Raw genomic sequence first — 20,015 nt, 5'->3', positions numbered from 1 at the left:
TAAAGTAGGCCTGTGTGACTCCAAGTTGGTGGCCTTCCTGCCCCAGCAAGGTGCCACCAGAGGTGGAATGCTGATGGCTTGGACAAAGGTGGCAGTGGGCCCACTGTGACTGTCTGCCTGTGGCACACACAAGGGAGTGAGTGGGAGATGCTGCATAGCAGCTGTCAGAAGTTTTTATTTATTAACCTCCCCTTAATAGGGACCCTCCTAGGGGCTACGAGTAGACTTAATCTCACATTCTGGCCATCTTTGTATGTGTTTTTATGGCTGCAACTGAGGTACACCATGTAATGGTTTGAGGCAACTGGATACATTTACAAGGCAAGGCCACAATTCTGGTGGGGCTTTCTTTAGTCTTCCCAAATTCAGCCAGGCTGCCCTTCCCGCTCAGCCATGGAGCCAGCGGGGGTGGGAGAGAAAGTACACCTTGGGGAGGTAAAGTTATGCTTTTAAGATTTCACCACACCGGCAGATGTCTGAACCCAGATCAATTTGGCCTCCTTTCTGGAGAACAGTTGGCATGCTTAATGGCTGAGCACATGACTTCCGTTTCCTTTTTCTTAGAGCAATGAATCATGGCTTTTATTCTTTGTCCAGGTATGTACCCTTTAGTTTCAGCAACCCAGGATGCTGAGAGCAGCCGGAAGCTGACTCACTTACTGAATGCCGTGACTGATGCTCTGGTCTGGGTAATTGCCAAGAGCGGCATCCCCTCCCAGCAGCAGTCCGTCCGCCTGGCTAACCTCCTAATGCTCCTTTCTCACGTCAGGCACACCAGGTACAGTCACTGTGGAGTCACTTCACTGGGTCGTGGTGTGTGTGGGGGACATGCTCAGAGGGTGAAGAGCTTTGGAAAGAGTGTTTGCAAGTTTGAGATGGATAATAGCATTGTCACCTTTACAGGAAGACGAACCCCTGAAAGGGAATGGGGGTGTCTTTATCAGCGCACACACCTGTAACCAAAGGTTGGCACATAGTGGGCACTGAATGACTACCACATGGCACTTTATAGGATCTGTATGGCATTCTGTGGTGGCTCATCTATGTTTTAGTTGCTGGGGTTTTAGCTTGTTTATGGAGTTCTAAAAGGGGCAGGTCTTCCCTAAAGTGGACCCCTCCCTGCACCACCTACGACTTGTGAAAAGGCTAAACTCAGCTCTCCTAGATCAACTCTTGAGGCTGGTAATCTGGGGAAATGCACAAAGCCTTCCTTGGGACTTGTTCTTTCCTTGCTATACAGTAGGCTATTACGAATGAGACCTACAAGAACTGGTGAGCCGACGGGTTTGGGGAGGCAGGGCCGTGGTAAACCGCGCTGACGTCCCATGATGGCTCTGTGTCGGTACAGTGATGCTCACTGCTTGGTGTCCCCAAGATGAGGGTAGCCCTACTCGGGCTGGGAGACGGGGAGGGAATTCTAGGGGCTGTGGGAACACAACGTACCCTTCAAGAATTTTGTCAAGGATTAGGAAATGAAAATGACCACTGCCTCTCTGTCTAATGATTATTCAGCACTCAACCATTTGCAGAACAGATACAGTCCATCATTATTCACAGATTCTGTATTTGCAAATTTGCCTGCTTGCTAACATTTATTCGTAACCCCCAAATCAATTATGGTACTTTCGTGGTCATTTGGGGACATTCACAGAGTGGCAAAAACATTTCCGTCGCCTGTGCTTGCATTCCCAGCTGAGGTCAAACGAGGTGAGGCTCTGCCATCCTGTGTCAGCTCTCATACTGTAAACAAGTGTCCCTTACATGGTCTGTTTAGTGTCCTGTTTTTGCATTTTTCTGCTTTTGGTTGGAGATTTTATTGTCTAAAAATGGCCCCCAAACATGGTGCTGAAGTGCCGTCTCGTTCCTAAGTGCAAGAAGGCTGTGACGTGCTTTAGAGAAAATGTTACCCAGGCTTCTTTCAAGCATGAGCTATAGTGTATAGGCCATGAGTTCAATGCATATGTTAAAGCCTTTAAACAAAAACAGATAAAAACAAGGTTATGTATTAATGAGCTGATGAAAAGGTTGGGACTAGAGGCTCTCAGGAAACTAACCCTCAGGAGCAATGGTTCAGCAGTCACCAATTCAGTGTTTGGGGTGACTGTATAGAATGCAACTGTCGTGAACAATGAGAATTGACTGCTTTCTGTGCCAGGCGGTGCCAGGCGATGGAGGGTGGGTGGTGGGACACAGGTCCACAGGACACTGTCCTTGCCCTGAAGTGTAGATTATTGAAGGAGCCAGATGCCAGCACCATAGAAAAAAGGGCTGGGGGAAGTGCGGGAGATGGGAGGGTGGGTAGGCTTGTTGTGTTGGGGAAGATTTCAGAGCTCCTATGGCTGCCTCACAGGAAGGACTCTCAGCACCTTTTTGTCCCCATAGTAACAAGGGCATGGAGCACCTGCTGAACATGAAGTGTAAAAACATGGTCCCCGTGTACGACCTGCTGCTGGAGATGCTGAATGCCCACACGCTTCGTGGACACAAGGCCTTGGCCACAGGGTCCGAGTGCAGCCCAGCGGAGAAGAGTAAGAGCAACGAGGGCTCCCAGGACCCCCGTTTCAGTGACACCCAGCCCTGAGGTGAACAGGCTGCAGAGGTCAGCGGCTGAAGTGTGAACACCAGTGAGAATCGTGAGCCCCATCGGGAGTGGGCGGGCTTCGTCTTGCTGTCTGGTCCCTCCTTTAGTTGTAGCAGGCTCAGTGACACACCATCCTCTGCCGCCTCCACCTCCCTACTTCCCAGTTGGGGTGAGAAAGCCAGTTTTCCTTGTGTCTAGGGGGCGCGTTGGAACGCAGAGTTTATGTCTTGCTGGGCCTCATAGGATATCAGTGTGGTCCCTTTCTTACTTTCCATCTCTGTTCCACCCATTTGGAAAACAGCTCAGAGGTTTAGGAATGAATGGTGGAGATCTGACCTGGACGGCTTGTAAGGCAGAAAGGGGAGAGGACATGGCACACTTACAGGAAGTGGACTAACCTTTGTTGTGAGACCTAAAGCCTTTTAGGATAGATCTTTGTAAGCTCTCTCTGGACCATGATTGTAGGATTGAAAAACCACGATGACAATCAACTGCATTTCACCTACCTCACAGGCCTGTGAGGACTGATTTCAGGACTATTATACTATTGAAGGACAGAGGGATTAGGACCCAGGGAGACAGTGGTCAAGCTGGGATGAGAACCACATTCTTCCCCTCAGACCTTGCTGCCATCTTCATGCAGGTTCATCCCTCTTGATGTGCAGAAAGCTTGCTACTTATTTGGTGTGTGTGTGTGTGTGTGTGTGTGTGTGTGTGTGTATGATCGCTTTCATGGAGGATTATGATTTAAACCTCCCTGCCCTGGGACTTGCCCTTCCTTAAAACTCATCCCCAGGGGCCCAGCGTGTGTGCTGGAGGAAGGTCCTGTGTTTGCAGGAATGGGTTCTCCTCTGTGGGTGTGGGTGATATCCACTCTTTCCTTGGGCAGCCACAACTGCCGTGTCAGCCATCCAGAGGAGAGAGGGACAAGTCAGGCTGTGTGTATGCGAGGCACATTGTTGCATGGAAGGATGAATAGCTGCACATATGCCAGTGTCAAGTTCAGGGCCAAACTGTGTGGACTTGAGTACACTACTTGGAACAAGACTTGGTTTGTGAACTCCACTTAAAAAAGAGAAATATTTAGTAATTATTTTCAGTCATTAAGAATTTACACCCTAGGGCTCTCTTAAAATATTTTCTTATCAGAACATTTTTATTTTGGACTGGGTGAAATAGAAACTTAGTGAAATATGAGTTCTTATTCCAAGTGGAACATAAATAGGACATGATAAAGTACCTTTGAAATTATAATTTTAACTAACTTTTTAAAAGTGGAAATTTTCGTACAGATTTTCAGGAACATAGTGAATGTGTAGAATGACTTACATCTGTATTTTGAAAAGTGAGCAATTAAATAATCATGTGTGATTTTTATGAAAATGTTTTTAAAAATTACCTTGTGATATGAGATTAAACATTTTCTTTTTGAAAATAGGTTTACTTTGGCTAGCACATTCTGTATTTACTAAGTCATTAGGAAGATTAAATTCAATGTTATAAAGGTTGATTTCTGCTAGTGAGAGCTTGAATAAGTCTTAATTTTGATATCAGTGCAATTTTACTAAGTTCGAGCAAAACTGTTTCAGAAACATTGGGATAGCATATCCCTAGAGAACACTGTATTCTGAGATGGTTTGAAATTATTCTTAGTGATTCAATATTACAGCCTTAATGAGATTCAGTACAGAAAATAAGCTTGATTTCATAGGGACCAGGGAACCAGTGTGATCTGGAAGGTCAGTTTTCTTTCTTTCTGGCTAGCTCAGAATCCCCCATGACAAATCGAGGGTTACGAGGCTAGAGCGTGGGAAGTGGGAGGCAAAGAAGGCAGCCTTGAACAATTAATTGCTGATGGAATTCTCTTGTGTTTATAAAAGAGATTAAAGAAATAGGTTCAAAAAACAAAAAAACAAAACAGAATGAGGTCCAAGCCATCGAGTGCTGCATTATTAGGTAGTGAAGTTTTTAGGTTGAATTTAGATGCCGAGGTAGTCACCAGATTGGACTCAGGTGTCCAGGCACCTGTGCATGCTCAATCCTGTGCTTATCCAGACTAGTGCACCCTCTTACGGAAACTCGTGTGTCTATTGCTCATTTTTCACAGATATTCCTGCATGCTTCTTGAGGCGGCTCCTTTCACTGCACTTGGACTTAGCTTGTCAGGAGGATGTAGCACTTTCGGTACTTTCTTCTTGGCTCACGTCTCAACCTGCGTGTGCTGGGGATACAGGTTGGTCGGTCCAACCTGAGAGGCTTCCTGGGTGCAAAGATGTCTCTTAGACGGGGATCTGGGCCAAGCAGCCAGTTGAGATAACATGGTCTATAGTCTAAAGGTGCTCTTTGTTTTGTTTTGAATATTCTAGGGCCCTTTCCCCCTTTCATCTGCTCCAAACATGTCCTCTAAGGAAGATACCAGTGTGCAAGGTCAGGCTGCCATTTTTATATGTTTTGGGTAAACTCAATGTCGGTTTCAAAGATTCGTTGTTTCTTTTTAATAGAGCTTTCTTTTTAAATGTCTTCTTTTGGGAGGTACTCCCATCCCCAAATGGTCCATGGGCAACTTAAAATTCTCCGATAGCTAGGCAAGGATTTCAGTGTTTTCAGGTTGTTTTTAAAAGGAATTAACTAAAGGGAATGGGACCTGACAAATGTAAACAAGAATCGAGTACTGAAAAACGAAAAACACAACCAGCTACATTTTATGTATGATGGAAAAGTGATCATTGGCTTTGCCTCAGACTCATGTGGCAGGATTCCCTTCCTCCATTTTGATCTGTTAAGTGATCATTTAAGGTGAGAAATTTAATTTGTGGGAGAGGAGTGAGATTTAGGCTTAATTCCAAACACAAATATCTAATATGGAGTCATATAGACATATTTTAATTAAATAATTACCATGGAATATTCTTAATACGGACATTAGAACAGTGTTCACTCAGACTCCTGGGAGAGAGGACCCATATGGGCATTCCCCGGGGAGGTGTGCGCTGAGTTTTTACACGTTGTTCTAACTGCATCTCCCTCCTCCCTCACCACATCCCCTTTGTCTGACCTCGGGCTGTCACATGCTCACTGTCCCCCAGGGAATAACTAACTACAAAGGATTCAACCCTAAAATAATTTTGAAGAGATTTTTCTTGAAAAATTGAGGTGGCAACAGAAGATTATTAACTGTCAGTCTAATAACAGATCTAGATGGTCTTAATTGTATTAAAAACAAAACAATGAAAAATCAAAAAATCTGCAGTGAGATTAATCTTTATTGGGATTACTTCACCTGCTAAGTCAGCTGGAAGGGCAATTATTTCAGATTTCAGTAAAAAAAAACACCAGTTACCAATTCTTAGCAGAGCTACCTTATATATTCACAGATATATGCTAAGTTGAAGCAATTCTAGAATATTCTAGCATGTGAAAATCAAGTTTGGTTATTTAAATCTGCTAAGGAGTGTACATATAGTGACACATTTTCAAATTCAATGTGAACCTTCAGTTTCTAGGTCTGTTTTGAAACAAAGCTTTTATTTAATAAGATTTGGCACATTTCTTTAAGCCACTAAAAATCTTTTAAAAACATAATAAAGTTTACATGAAGGAAATGATAAAAATAACATCGTTTAGTACCTAAAAATATTTGTGGAACACTTATTATGTGCCAGACACAGTTCTGTGTCTCATACATCCACATTCAATCCTTGTAATAATTACTATTATCCTTTTTTTCTGCCTGTGGAAACTAGACTATAAGCAAACTTGCTCAAGGTCACACAGTAAATGACAGAACTGAACACAGGCAGTCGAAGTTCCAGTGCTGACAGTAACCATGCAGTTCAGTTAAAAAAACCCAAAAAACAGATTTGGACTGCAGAATCCATTCATCAAATGCAGTCTGATGGGCATGGCTGCCCTAGTTTGAGTGGGGCATGCTTGTGGCACCCACCCCCCAATGTCTTGAACACCCCTGTAGACAAAGACGTTCAGTCCCATCTTTTATACATGTGTAAATGAAAGCCTAGAGGGTAAATTGACCTGCTCAAGGTCAATAAAACTACTTATGGCAAAGCTTGGACCAGAATCAAGTCTTCTGCCTGCCTGGCCAGTATTGTAACTGCTATAGGACTTGCTTATGGGAGAGTCTGCTGCTCGAGCAGAATCTTAGTGCACAACGGAGAAATGGTTAAATTACAGTTGCCTTTAGATCCTACCTTGTCAACGTAGATGGTGTCCACATGCACTTTTACAGAATAGCAGCCATGAGAGGTGGAAAAAAAATAAGATGAATTATGCTATTCCCATCCTCCCATCCTGGACTGGTAAGCTAGGAGGCAGTACTGCTGTGTCCCCTCCTTTGGTTTGCTACTGCTTTTCCCCAGGTACACTCCTGGGGCTACATTCCTTGGGAATTTACCCATGTAAAATCCTCCCATTTGTTAGGCACTGATGCTTCCCTGTGCAGTTGGGTTTATTGCAGTGTGAAACACATGCCATTTATTCTTTGTAGCTCTTAAAGTTGCTGGAATTTTGGCTTCAGTAGCAGCTCTAAGATATGCATTCTCTGTGATATGTGATCTCTTTATAACACTATTTGTTGCTTTGGAGTCAAGGATCCTTTCTCTCTCCTCCTCTCCCCTTTGAATTCCAAGGGTCCTATTCACTTGTGGGCCAGCCACTGTTATGTGACGGTGGGTTTCCTGTATGGGAAGGGCAGGTTTGCCAGTGCTGGCCTGGAACAGCTTCCGTTAACTGTACAACCCCACTGCTGCATTTGTTCTTCTGTGTTGGGTGTGTAAGCCAGGAGCATTGGTCCTCTAACTTTACTATTCAGTGGTCCTTTGTACCTCAGAGCCTGTTGGCTGGCTATTATTTGCATTTGTTTCAGATGAATGCTTTGTACCATTAGCAGCCTTTTATATTTGGGCCTTTTTACAAAGGAATGTTTGCTGTTGTATGAAAGAAGATTGTGAGATCTGCTTTGTGTTCCTCCAGGTACAATTTTTTCTTTGCTGTGTCCCTTTAATGTCTATGGAACTGTTGCAGAAAGGTTAATGTGACATAAGCTAAATAAAGTGCTTTTCATAATTTTGGTTTTAAAAATGTATATTTGTCGGGAGTTGAATATAAGAAATTTCAGTGATTAGGCTAAGTAGTGTTCCCGTTCTATTCTGAATTCTATTTTAGGTTTGCAGAGCCTTTTAAGAATTTGATGAAAACCACGGACCCTCCTCCTGGAAAAAGGTACATAAACACAAATGCCTGTGTACAATTTTGAGAGTTAAGAATCTCTGACTTAAACTGTTGAAGACTTTTTAAACAGTAGTTTTAGTCAGCTGATCCCACACGTGTGATTTATGACCACATGTTGTGTGCTCAACTAAAATGCAGCCCACAAATATAAAAATATAAATCTGTGTAGATTTTCTGTCCTTACGCCATCAGAGTCAGTTAATATATACCCTGTGAAGGATGGGGAGAAAATTCATTCATCCTGAAGTTATCTTAATGCTAAGAGTCATTGTGCGTGGGGAATGCAAAACCTGTGATAAGTAAAGCTTAACAAGTGTGTAGTGCAGAGGCTCAGCTCCCCGCAGGTGAACACAGGACACAGGGAGGTGGAAAAGGAACAACAACGGAACCAGGGACAGGGGGTTCATACCACCATATTCTTCAGGGCAGCCGGTTGAGACCAGGAAGGAGGAGCTGCAAGGTCCGAGCTTGCTAACATAGCCAAGGCAGTTATATACAAAACAATAGTGGCTGATGGCCAGTTAGTTACAGGAGTGCTTGCCTGTGAAGGTTACATAACCGAGCCAGCACCTTTCCGCGTGACTGGGATTCTGTCCCAGCAAAGTGTTTGGGAGATGTGAGTGAATAGAGGCTTCCCTGGGTTGAGGGTAGGACTCAGAGGCCTTTATCCTGAGAATTGATATCTGCATTTTAAAGCATTAATTATGCATAACACTTGCTTTTCACTGCACCTTGGGCCCCAGAGTCCCTCCCTAAGAGCAAGAAAAGTCTCTAGAATGGTCACCTCCTTTGGAAGGAAGAGAAGGCTATAGAGATTCTGCCTTTTGCCTATTGGAGCAAAGACCTAAAGAAAAAGTTTGGGTAACATCCTCACTTAAATTTCCCTCTGGGATAACTGTAATCCATGAAAAAAGATGATTTCAAAGCGTTAGAAGACTGAAATTACATGCTAAAAACGTACCTTTCCCTCCACATCCCTTCCAACAATTTGGTAATGGGAAGACAGATTCTCCTCAGCTGGTGCCTTTGTGTAAAGCTGCTGGTGAACTTCCACTTCCTGGGGCTGTGGGGTCCACAGAAGGGGCACCGGTGCTGGAAGTCGAGGCTTCATCTACTGACCGGCTTCTTTCTTTCCCTGCGGTTTGTGTTTTGCAGAGGCGAGGGAACCGATATTGCTCGAGTCAGTGGTGTCTCCCAAGATACAGGTCAGGAGTGGTTAATGAGGAACTGGCTCAGAAATTTCTAATCACTCGTTTTGTTTAGGTGAAAAAGAGTGGCATTAGGACTGTGCAAAGCAGGTGGCTTGGCCTGTTATCTGTTAGTTCGCCCTGGAGAGAGCTGGGAATAGAAAAACCTCGGTGAAATGATCCTTGTATACCAGGCTGCCCCACTAGAAGGTCACACATGGGTTAACTTACACATATAAAGGTTGTGGTTTCTCGATCTCTTAAGTTATTCTGTACAAAGTTAAATAAGTAGAATATAAAGCTTAGCTTAGAATTCAAAACCAATACATCCCCCTAAATATTTTAAAAATAATTTTTGTTCTCTGGACTATTATTATGCTAGTATACTATTTAGCTACTTTGTAATATAATCCAGTACAACAAAAGTATGGCTATTTTTGTTTTAATGAGAAAAATCTGAGTTGTACATAGACAAACAGCTTCAGGTAGCTTACCAACCCCCTGTGGCCAAACAGTTAAAACCTGAAGCATCACTTTAAATGTGAAAAGTCTTATAAAATTAACTTACAAAAATGTCCTTATCAAGTATGTAGTTTGGCATTTACTGTACATTAGTCAAAAGCTCAAGCTAAAATCTGATTTTCTTAAAAAAAAAAATCAAAGTTTACATTATTCATACAGATTCAGCATTGTTAAAAATATGCACAAATAACCACATCCATGCAGTATAATTTCTTTAACAACTTAAAGCAATATAAAAGAGCAGATAAGTACTGAACAGAACATTTTGGTCTAATAACCTGTAGCTTAAGGTTGCTAGCTGATTGGAGTAAAATTAATTCTAAACATTTAAAATATGATTGTTTCAATCCATCAGCCAAGGGTTTGTGGGAGTTTCTGAATCATTTCTAAGGCGGAATCTGCTTGTTTCTAGAACATATACGATATGAAGAACACTACTGTTCATTGACTGTATTAACTACAGTTTAATAACATTGTTTTACAAATAAATCAGAATTCACAAAGTGCTTGGCTCTTCAGGAAACTGCAGTTTCCACAGATCCCAAAACTGGTTAACCAGCTTTGCAAAACTGCCCGAGGCAATGGCTGCCCAGGTTCCCTGCCCTGGGGGAAGATCATTTGAAAGCTGCCCTGGGTCCCGAGAGAGCCCTCTCTGGCCAGGCCCTGAGGGAGGTGTCCAAAGCAGGTCCCTGGACCATGCCATTATCAGTCACTCACGGGTCGGGTGGGTGTGGGGCCATGAGTCAGTCAGGCACCATGTAAACAGGCTGGTGGCGTGGTGCTGGCGGCCAGGATGAGCCCTCTATGTGGGCGGTGGCCCATTGGTGTACCTCAGCATGGGGTAAAAGGACCTGGCGAAGTTGTTGGCCTGAGTGCAGCTGTAGTCCTCTTCGGAAGAGGGCAGCAGGCAGGCCAGGAACAGCAGCAGCAGGAGCAGCAGCTGGAGGGGGAGCGCGGCCCTGACCACGCGGGAGAGGAAGGAGCGCTGCGGCCTGGAGCTGCCTGGGTCAGCGGGTCCGGGCGCCCTGTCAACAGGAGGTTGAGAGCTGATCAGAAGGTTCCAGAGGCAAAACCCACTTGTGTTACCTGACCTCCTGCTTTACGTAAGTAAGACATCCAGGACCTGAGATTAAAATGGGGCCAATAGCTGGGGTTCAGACCTTTCCAGAGGAAAGAAAACCGGGTTTTTACAAAGACTTTGATAGTGGCAGTGGCAAGACTGGTGAGGTGAGCGTGTGGAACGGGGGAACTCAGTGCTGTGATGGTAGTGTCGTTACCTGCTGTCTGTCTGGGTCTTGCCTTTTGGAGTTCTCTCTTCTCCGAACTGTTGGATAGAAATAATCCAATTAGTGAGTCGAAGATAGTTTGGTTCTGTCAGTGATAAAACATCCTTTTTAAATTATAAACCTTCCTTTGGTCGGCTTCCTGACAAGCTTTTGAGACTAGAGTAATACATTTGAGATTCAACGCTATGAGGTAAGAAATAATCAGGTTAAATTAGCAAGAGTTTCATGTTCCAGTCTGTTGACCTGTTAACGGGGAGACCAGGACACCCCTTCAACAATGCTAGACAGGCCCCTACCTTTCACCTACTGCAGTTTCAAAGAAGAGACGCTGACTAGAAGACAGCTTTTTGAGTTAGATCTTTAAAAGTATATACCCATATATATATATTTTTTAAATCGTAGGAGTAAGCCAGAGGTTTGAAGCAAATCCTGTGCTACCATGAATTATCTAATGAGGCCTTGCAGTCCCAGGTTCCTGTCACCTCTAAGTTTTTAAAAAAAACCAGTGTGGGTCTCGCAGCAGAAAGGGGCGCTCACCTTTGCCTGGGGAGCTGGCACAGATGCTGTTGGAGGCTGGTCTCCAGCATCTACCTCGTCCAAGCCGAGCAGAGATGGGTCTGGGCGCTGAAATCCACACCCCAAAGATTTAGTTCGGGGAAACAAGGTTCTGAATAGTCTTAAGAGCATAACATCGTGCTTGATGCAGGTTCTTCATTTGCACTGCTCTTCCCTTCCCCCAGCTCAAATCTTTCCTGAAGAGGGGGCTCTCCTGCTGCTCTCAGTCCCCACTTCAACAGGGACTCTTTCAGACAAGAGGGAATGTAAACAAGGCAAGCCCGGTCTCTTGCATTAAAAACCCATAGCATACACTGGGGGAGACTGAGTTCAGCAGGAGCAAGAGGGACAGAAACAGCTGAAAGCTGATGTGCTGATGTGATCACGTGGCCATCAAGATACTATATAGTCTTGGCTGTACATGAGGAACTATATACTCTAGAATGGAGGGGCTGTGGTTTGGGTATCCCTTTGTTCTGAGGTGGAACACATTTTAAAGAGCAGAAAGTAGACAAACGAGAGCGTGGAAGTGACCAGGATAGAGAAAAGGACTTGAAAATACTTCATGTGAGAAAAGTGAAGGCTTGAGTCAGTCTGTTCGGCATGAAGGCAGAAATGATAGAAGGAACAGAACTGTTTTCATAACCCAGCCCTACTAATAGGAAGGGACGCTTGCTATCTTCCTCTTACACACGACAAAACGGCTTTAAAGAGCGTATGTACTTTCTAAGGCCACATAGCTAGAAAGGGTCTCACTCGAGACCCCACTTGGAGGGCGGGCTTCCGGCCTCCCTCCCACAGCAAGGCTGCAGCACTCCTTTCCCATCTGCATCGAATGTGACATCTTTATATTTAAAAGCCACAAGGGACTCACCTGGCTTCCCTGCAAGGACATTAAGTCTTGGGACACTTGATCAAGTAACTGTTTGAGTTTCTTCTCGATAACGTGTACCTTCTCTTCAGCCTCAATATAGTCTTCTCCACGCCCCTTCATAAGGAGGGTGTCTGAAATCTCTTGTAAGGCATTTACTTGAGGTTGACGTTCCATTAACTCCTTTTCTAGTTGCTGAAAACAAAAACGTGTGTGAAACAGTTTGTTTGTCAAAAAGGAAGCTTGTGTGGTCAGTGAGGCTCTCTCAGTGCTAGAAAAGTTCTGGGATGAATGGTGGATGTTGCTCCAACTCTGGAACCTTCTACTTCTCATACCTGCCTGTCCTCAAGGCTAGCATCGGATAGACAGCAAGTTGGTTACACCCTACCCCTATTTGTTTATTCCTTCTCATTCTGGAGACAACTGTGATGCTAGAGGAGTTAGAGGAAAGAAGCGAGGAAAGACAAGTGCCCTTATCCACTAATGGCAGGAAGTCAGGGAAAAATCTAACATGAATAAATTGAGAAAAAGCAGCTTAAGCATACTATTTAGAAGTATAGAGGTATCTGGGAAATCTGCTTATATTGTGGAAGGTGTATCTTGCTCACTAAGACAACATGTGGCAATTTAAACTGAAATAAAAAGATCAGTTTCAGTGACAATGGCCACATTTCAACTGCTCAGGAGCTACTTGTAGCTAGTAGTTATCATATTGGGCAGTGCAGATATAGCACATTTTTATCATCACGAAGTTCGATGGGATCGTGCTGCTCTGCAGAGTGGGCTTTACAAAGATTTTAGAACAAAAATCTGTTTTTTGGAACAATGACCAGCATTTTGATAAAATTTAAAATATTGAAAGTTAAACCACATATAAATATATGGATAAAAAATGTCACCTTGAGTGCAAGTAAGGTCTCATGTTGGCTTATGAAATAAATATCTGATAACACAATCACCCTCCGAGAAGTAAGACTTTTCTATAGTGGATATGGAAAGCGCACATAGCTCCTCATGGCTGCGGACAAGTGAGCACCATATTTCCCCTGAAATGAGTGATATTCATAAGGGGAAAAAAATAACTTCAAATGGCCTGAGTTTCCCAGGCTACTGCTAAACATCTTTGTCCCCAGTTCCTGAGTCTTTTTGACTTCCTGCTCTTGGCCATGGCCCTTCAGCCCTGGTCATCCTGCTTCAGGACTGCAAAGGGACGCTCAGGAAGTGCCCACTGAGACAGGAGGCCAAGCACAACACTGACACTGTTATTCCCAGAAACCGCAGCTGAGGCTAAGTACTGACAGGCCAGGGATAGTGAGAAACCCTTAGGAACTAGAAACTTACCATCAATTCTTCCTGACACTCCAGGAGAACCTGGGGGTCTGCCTCTGGGTCAGTGACATGAGCCTTCTGCCTCCGGCTCTCGGCACTTGCTAACCACAGTAGCAGATTTTGACTCAGCTGGTGGAAGTCCTTAAAAAAACAACACACATTATAGCATTGACCTTTCATAAAGCTAAGAAGGAAGGTGTGCTTGCTGTTTCTAGTCCATCAAATTCATTTGCCCTTCTTGCCTTATCCAGTGAATAAAAGGGTCCCAAAACAAGGAAAAGGGTAAACAGGGAGGGAGAGTGTACTTGGTGCAGCCCAGGAGTCACGATGAATTTTGCCAAGTGAGGTACTGACAGAAAGGTGGGGCTCCAGAATGCCCCATTCGCTATTACATAGGAAGACCACACAAATTATGTGACCAATCTGCTGCGTTCAATGGCTAAGGGAGACAACCCAATAGCACAGGCTGTGGCCCTGGGATAGGGGTGCATGTGCGCTTGCTGGGGGCTCACGTTCCCTAAGATCGGGTCAGAGCTAATGGGGACTGAGCACTTACTGTGTGTCAGGTGCTGGGCTAAGATTACTTGCATGCAGTCCTAAAGAGACCCCTGTGAGGTAGGCAGTAAAGTTATTCCCATTTTTCAGATGACAAAACTGAGGTCTAGGCAATTTGCCCTAAGTCACACAGCTCCTAAGGCTGCAGTGCTGGTTAAACTGCTCCTTGTTTCAGGGCCAGTTCTCTTAATCACTCTGCTATGTGGTCTTCCTGGCAAAAGGACAGAGATGGGGTGGCATTCCTGACCCACTGTATTGCTTGCTGGAGTCCTTACACTAGGAATGGGCCTGGGCAACACACCAGGAGATGGGCTTGGCGGGGTGGGGGGTGGGGCTCCTTGTAAACAAATGGCAAAGCACACGTTTCCTAACACAAGCCATATTTGGCTACACAAAAGCAGCCCAATGATAAAAATATCTGCTTCTCCCACCCACGTGGGCCTGGCAGTGCCCGGGACTGGGCCTGGGGTGCCGGCTGTGGGCGGCGTACCTGGCACTGCATGAGTGACTGCTGTAAGCCCTCTCTCCAGCTGTCCACTGCGCCTTGCGCTGTGTCCCAGTGCAGCCTCAGCTGGCCGACTCTATCCTGGAGCTCTCTGGACTCGGCGCCCCCGGTCTGCAGAAATTCCCTGCTGTTCAGGTTGACAGAGACCACTAAAGCCTTGTAGGTGTCAAAGGCTTTTAATATCTCCTAGCACAGAAGAAAAGATTGGGTGAGTTACTCTGAAGATAGTGCTGTGGGTTCATTTTGAACCTCAGCGGGGAACGGCTCTTCCAAACACTTCTCCAAGCTGTGACCACAGAAACAAGAGTGACCTCGCCTGTGACTGGCTGGGAAGCGTCAGGTGAGGGAGCTGCCTTACAAGGTCAGTGAACTGGCTGGCCAGCTGAGGGCAGAGGCCTGTCTCCTGGCCGGCCAACTCAACCGGACCCTGCTGAGCTCTGGTTGGCTCGGCAACATTTCTGGACCAATTTAAAAGTGTTCCAGACGAAGTACATGTGATTATCTTGCATTTGCCCCTTGGTATCACAGAGGTGTTATTCCTTAGGATGAATGGTTAGATAGATTAATACACAAGTAAACCTAAAATACAAATATGAAGACTGACTAGATCCCCCTAAGCCCCTACCCTGGGTCCTCTTAGGGGTGTAGGCTCATGCTCAGGGCCCCCCAAAGTGCAGGGCCCAAACGGCCCCTCCCTGGCCAGGCGGTCCAGTGGGGCAAGGGCTGATTGTGCTGGTGACAAATCCTAACCACGAAGTAGAATAACCAGATCAGGCCACAGAATTCATCAGTAGGTGAGCTGGTCCACCTCTCCACCCTCAAGTCGCCACCACCAGTCTGGACCACAGATAGATCGGAAGGGTGTTTTTAGGCCACCTCTCAGTGGCCACTAGCACCTCCATCAGAGCCCAAAGGGGCCTCTGAAGTCAGATCTTTCTAGCATTGGACACCACTCCCAGCTCTGTACTGGGCTTTGGGACCATTTGTAGATGCTCTTCTGAATGAAAATGAAGCGTCCGTGTCCTTGCCCGTTACAGAAGTGAAACGAAGAGACCGATGGCCACCACGCACCACGTGCAAACTGCCACAGACCCCCCGACAGATGCGATGTGCAGAGCGAGCATCTGCACCGCACTCTGTTCCTCTCGCCCCGCCCCCATTCACCTTCAGTCTCTTCACTCTGAGTTCCATTTCCTGCATATCAGAGGGAGGCTCTGCCATCTTGAATGTTTCTAGCTCAGCTTCAGTTTTTTTCAGCCAGGTGGTGATGTCGCTGATATCAGAGTTCAGCTGCTGCAAGTTTTGTTTTATTCTGAGTTTCTTGTGAAGTTCTTGTGCTTGAATCAGCTCCCATCTGTCAAAAGCACCTGAAATAAAAAGCCGCCAATAGAAAGAAGCAATCACATAAACATTTCTCTGCCTCCAACTAATTCAGGGTCAGGGTGATAAGATCTGTAAGGGATGCTCCTTGCCAGAGCTCCGTGTTTGGGGGTTGTCCCTTCCCCTGCAGTATGGGATGGCACGTTTCCCTGGCTCTGGTTCAAGGCCGGTGCCACCACACTCCCACCAAGGCTGGAATGAGGCAGGGCTCGGGGTGGGAGGCCCAGCACGATGCCAGAGTGAGCTCTGGTCCCAAGTCCAGCATTTCAGTTCATGCAGGTTTTAGGGCGCTTTCTCTTTTGGTCCATGAATAATCAAGTCAGTGCTGTCAGCTTGACTTGAGACTTAGCCGAGCAATGACTTTTGTAAATCATTGAACTGGTCTCACAAGGAGACACCTGACACAACTCTTTGATCATCACTTTTACGTACAAGTGAAGTCGCTGAAACATGCCCTTCATCTGAGGCTCATTCTGTCAATATTTAAAGAATAGTTTTGAAAGTAAAGTGAACAGCCTGGGAATTTGTTCATAAACACCAGTCAGCTGATTCTAAAATAACATTGGCTGCTGTCGGGTAAAGTGTAGTAGTTTTGGTGAATTATGCAGTTGGCCAATTCCTAATTAATGTTCTGTCAAGCAATGACTTAAATTCCTGCCTTACCCAAAATAGACTCTACTTCTCCTGAACAAGTGCCTGAGTTAACTGTACCTGACTGCTGCCCAGGCGGGCTGGCCAGTGCCTCGTCCTCCTGCTGTGGGCTGCCACTCACGACTCTTGGGCCTTCTTTGCCACCGTCGGTGCCTGGAGACAGCAGCTTTACCTAGAACGAGCCAATTTTTATGTTATCATCTATCAATTTTAAAGGCTCTCTGAAGAGTGTCTTGGTTCTTGGTTCCTGTTAACAAGTAAGAGATGAGGATATGGGAGCCCTTCCTTCCAAGGCTAACTTGCTGGTAGTGGAGGGACATGAGCGTATGGGTAGCTTTTATGAGCACGCAGAGCTGATGGCAGAAATAAAGTCTCAGCAAAGGCCGAGGGAGGGGGAAGCAGCGAGATGTCTGTACTGGGAATAAAATGGCCCGATTTAATTTGAGGCTTCCTAACACTCCTCAAAAGAACCATGCAAAAAAGAATTAAAACAACTGTTGAGCTTACCAGACTGTTATTGTGTAAGCACTTTTATATTTGCACAGTGTTTTACAGAGTTTTAGTTATCCCTTCTAGTCACTCTGTAGAGCTGGTGGGCATCATTGTCACCAGGAATCGGAAACACACAGAAGACAAAGCTGCCTCCTAGGGTCATTCATTACGAAGCATTTATCTTCCACTGCACAAACTGATTCTTCTGTCATCACAGAGCTGATTGGGCTATTATCTCAGGCCTTTCCAAAAATAAATGCATCCTTTTTAGAAAAGCCAGGCTTTCTTTGGATTGTGTCCATATGTCCTATTTGTGTGGAATGAAAAAAACAAAAACAAAAAGCCTTCAGCTCTGTGGTGACATGCCTGCTTTCAGACCCCCAAAAGGGATGAGTTTTTGGAACTGGCCAGATGAGGAACAAGTGACAGGAAAGGCCAAACTACATGGCCCTGGATATAAAGCAGAGGTGCTGGGGTCTCTCCCTCAGACTGTCAGGTCTTATTCTGCACCCGAGAGAGACACTAAAAATGACACCTGCTTGCTAAGTAAAAGAAGAGTTCTGAATTGGGCATGGACAGTCCACTATCAAATGACTCGGGTCTGACCATGTATAGGCAGAAACTCCAATTATCTAGCAATATTCACTCTTAGACACAGAGGGCACTTTGAGGACTAATCCAGGGATGCTTACATTGCTTCTAGTTTCTCTATGAGACGACACTAAAAATGCACAAGACGTTTTAATTTCAACGCGCTCGCCATTACTTCTCTGTACTGAGAACGATCTGGGGCCAGCGTTAAATCCTAGGCTGGCTACCACCAACAGCTGCGTAGCCAGAGGCATGCCAAGGACTCATGTTGCCTGAGGGAAATGTAACTAAGAAGGGATAGTCAGTATTATAAATAACAAGCCACATACACAGTAGTATGTAGTTCTAATAACGGTGACACTTCTGCGGGCCTTCCTCATACCTTCATACCCATGAATCCTAACAACAATTATGTCAGGTACATTTACTGTCCGGTGAGGAAGACTTACGGAGGCAGGGACGAATGCTCACGGCTCTAGAGCAATGTGTTGGTAGAGCTAGGAGTCAAACCCATGTCTACTCCAGCACACCGTCAAACCATTCTGGATATGAAGTCATAATCTTTAGAATAGGATGTGTGGCCAAAAGGTAAATATAACCAAGGTTTGGGAGCCCAGGAAAGCCTGCACTTACTTCGCTTCTCCACTATTTGCACGGATGACTGACTTAACAGTAACAGTCACGGTTATATCATGTCAACACACACAAAGATGGTTTTTGGCCAGAAACCTATCTTTAACTCTAGTCAGTCTTGCCAGGGTTCTAATGAAGTATGGACTGCTCAGCAGACATACTGTCACTATGGGAAAACCAACTCAAAAGGTGCCTGGGGCGTGAGCACACGCAATATCCACCAAAATCTCTCTCTAGAAAAATTTTATTACTCATGCACTTGGGTTATATTCCCAGTGGGGTCAAGACTTACATAGGCTGGTTTGTAAGGGGTGCTGGAATCTGAGGGGATGGGTTGTACATTCCGATCACTTCCCATTTGTTTGTAGCGATGCTTGGGACAGGAGGGACTGTCAGGAACGTGCCACGAGTGGCCCTCAGAAATGGATTTACCTGAAACAAAACAAATACCAAGTGAAAGCCCATTCTCTCTAACCAAAGGATTCATGTTTAGTTACACAAAAAGGTCATGGGTAACATGGCATCAGGTTACAGTATAACATGAGTTCTGCAGCTTTCCTTGCAAAGCATGCATGTTTGCAAAATGTCAGTATGGCCCAGAACGGAATGAAATGAGTCATGCAACTGAGCAACACTGGGCCTTTACTAGATGGGTTCACAATGGAGCACAACAAACATATGATTTGCTGCGGGACGAGTGGCGTTTTGGAGCCAGGGTCTCTAGTGGTAGGGACACTGGCAGCAAGCTGGGTCTGGGAGCCAAGAGGACCAAAAGCCTGTGAGGAGCGAGGGGAACAGTGACCGTCAGGATGGACTTGGGGACCAAAGGGCTGCTCACTACAGATGGGATGGGGCAGGGAATAATGATTAGAGCTGCAACTCAAGTAAAGGAAGGTTTCTTCTCCTGCGGAAATGCAATAGAACCTCTACCCCCACCGACTCACTCACCCACCCACCCACCCTCTTCCCAGGAAATCACCATAAGCAGGAAATAGTTCCAAACCAAGCCACCATGAAGAAAGCTTGGCCCAAGCCGAAGGACTCGAGTTAGATGGAGGGAAAATAAAAATTTAACAAGGCACCATGACAAATTCCCATCTGCACAGGCCTGAGGGGATGGCCTCGAGACTGCTCTGGTCCGGGCGGGGTTTTGTAGGGAGCACGCAGGTATGTGTGAGTACGGCAGTGTAAATACACCATGACACAGAGACCAAGGCGCATGGTGTCCACAGAAGGCAGAGGTCAGACATGACATGGGAGCGAGGTTTAGGATGCAGCGTGCGCCACAGGATGCTGCCATGTTGAGACACATGCACGGGCAGGGGCCTACCAGAAGACGCTTTCAAAGTTTTTGTGGTCATTTTAAGATATGCCTCAGGATTTTCAGGGATTTCTACATCTGAAAAAGAATAATGTCATTTTCCTCACTGCAGGCGTCTGTAGATGAATGCCCAAGTATTAAGTTAAAACAGTAGAAACATTGTCAACTGGAAGGAGAAAAGTAACTACCATTTCTCTGTTTTATTAAAAAGCTTGGAAAAAAAAACACAAAACAACCAGGATTTTTTTCAGCCAACTCCTGACTGTCTTAAGCAGTGGTGGGGGAGGGGAAGTGCACAGAGAGAATGGA

At 45.4% G+C, this 20,015-nt stretch overlaps 2 protein-coding genes across 8 annotated transcripts in view; one reads left to right on the top strand and one right to left on the bottom strand.

Moving 5' to 3' along the window:
* Positions 1–9,343, top strand: part of ESR2 (estrogen receptor 2) — a 54,747-nt gene extending 45,404 nt beyond the window's left edge. The window contains exons 8-11 of one of the 2 annotated variants that reach the window (XR_002137489.3): positions 598–778; positions 2,383–2,599; positions 7,763–7,819; positions 8,984–9,343. Coding sequence is in view for 1 of the 2 variants with exons in the window: in XM_019733411.3 (XP_019588970.2) it covers positions 598–778; positions 2,383–2,581 (380 nt within the window). In the remaining variant the exon portion in view is untranslated. Of the gene's footprint in view, positions 1–597; positions 779–2,382; positions 2,600–7,762; positions 8,023–8,983 lie in introns of those variants that run through there. The other variant, XM_019733411.3, reaches the window with a different exon arrangement.
* Positions 9,344–9,441: 98 nt separating this feature from the next.
* SYNE2 (spectrin repeat containing nuclear envelope protein 2) overlaps positions 9,442–20,015 on the bottom strand; it is a 280,114-nt gene continuing 269,540 nt past the window's right edge. For 4 of the 6 annotated variants that reach the window (XM_074327378.2, XM_019733404.3, XM_074327382.2 and 1 more), the window contains 10 exons: positions 19,716–19,784; positions 18,678–18,817; positions 16,730–16,841; positions 15,803–16,005; positions 14,624–14,824; positions 13,591–13,719; positions 12,253–12,444; positions 11,361–11,447; positions 10,815–10,861; positions 9,442–10,562 (listed from right to left, as the gene is read on the bottom strand). In XM_074327378.2, coding sequence (XP_074183479.2) covers positions 10,340–10,562; positions 10,815–10,861; positions 11,361–11,447; positions 12,253–12,444; positions 13,591–13,719; positions 14,624–14,824; positions 15,803–16,005; positions 16,730–16,841; positions 18,678–18,817; positions 19,716–19,784 — 1,403 coding nt within the window. In that variant the 3' untranslated portion in view covers positions 9,442–10,339. The remainder of the gene's footprint in view (positions 10,563–10,814; positions 10,862–11,360; positions 11,448–12,252; positions 12,445–13,590; positions 13,720–14,623; positions 14,825–15,802; positions 16,006–16,729; positions 16,842–18,677; positions 18,818–19,715; positions 19,785–20,015) is intronic. The other 2 variants (XM_074327380.2, XM_074327381.2) reach the window with 1 other exon arrangement.

This window comes from Rhinolophus sinicus, chromosome 3 (assembly GCF_057876585.1).
Source record: "Rhinolophus sinicus isolate RSI-liver-muscle chromosome 3, RSI-T2T, whole genome shotgun sequence".
Classification (NCBI taxonomy): Eukaryota; Metazoa; Chordata; class Mammalia; order Chiroptera; family Rhinolophidae; genus Rhinolophus; species Rhinolophus sinicus.
This window is presented reverse-complemented; position numbering and strand designations above follow the sequence as displayed.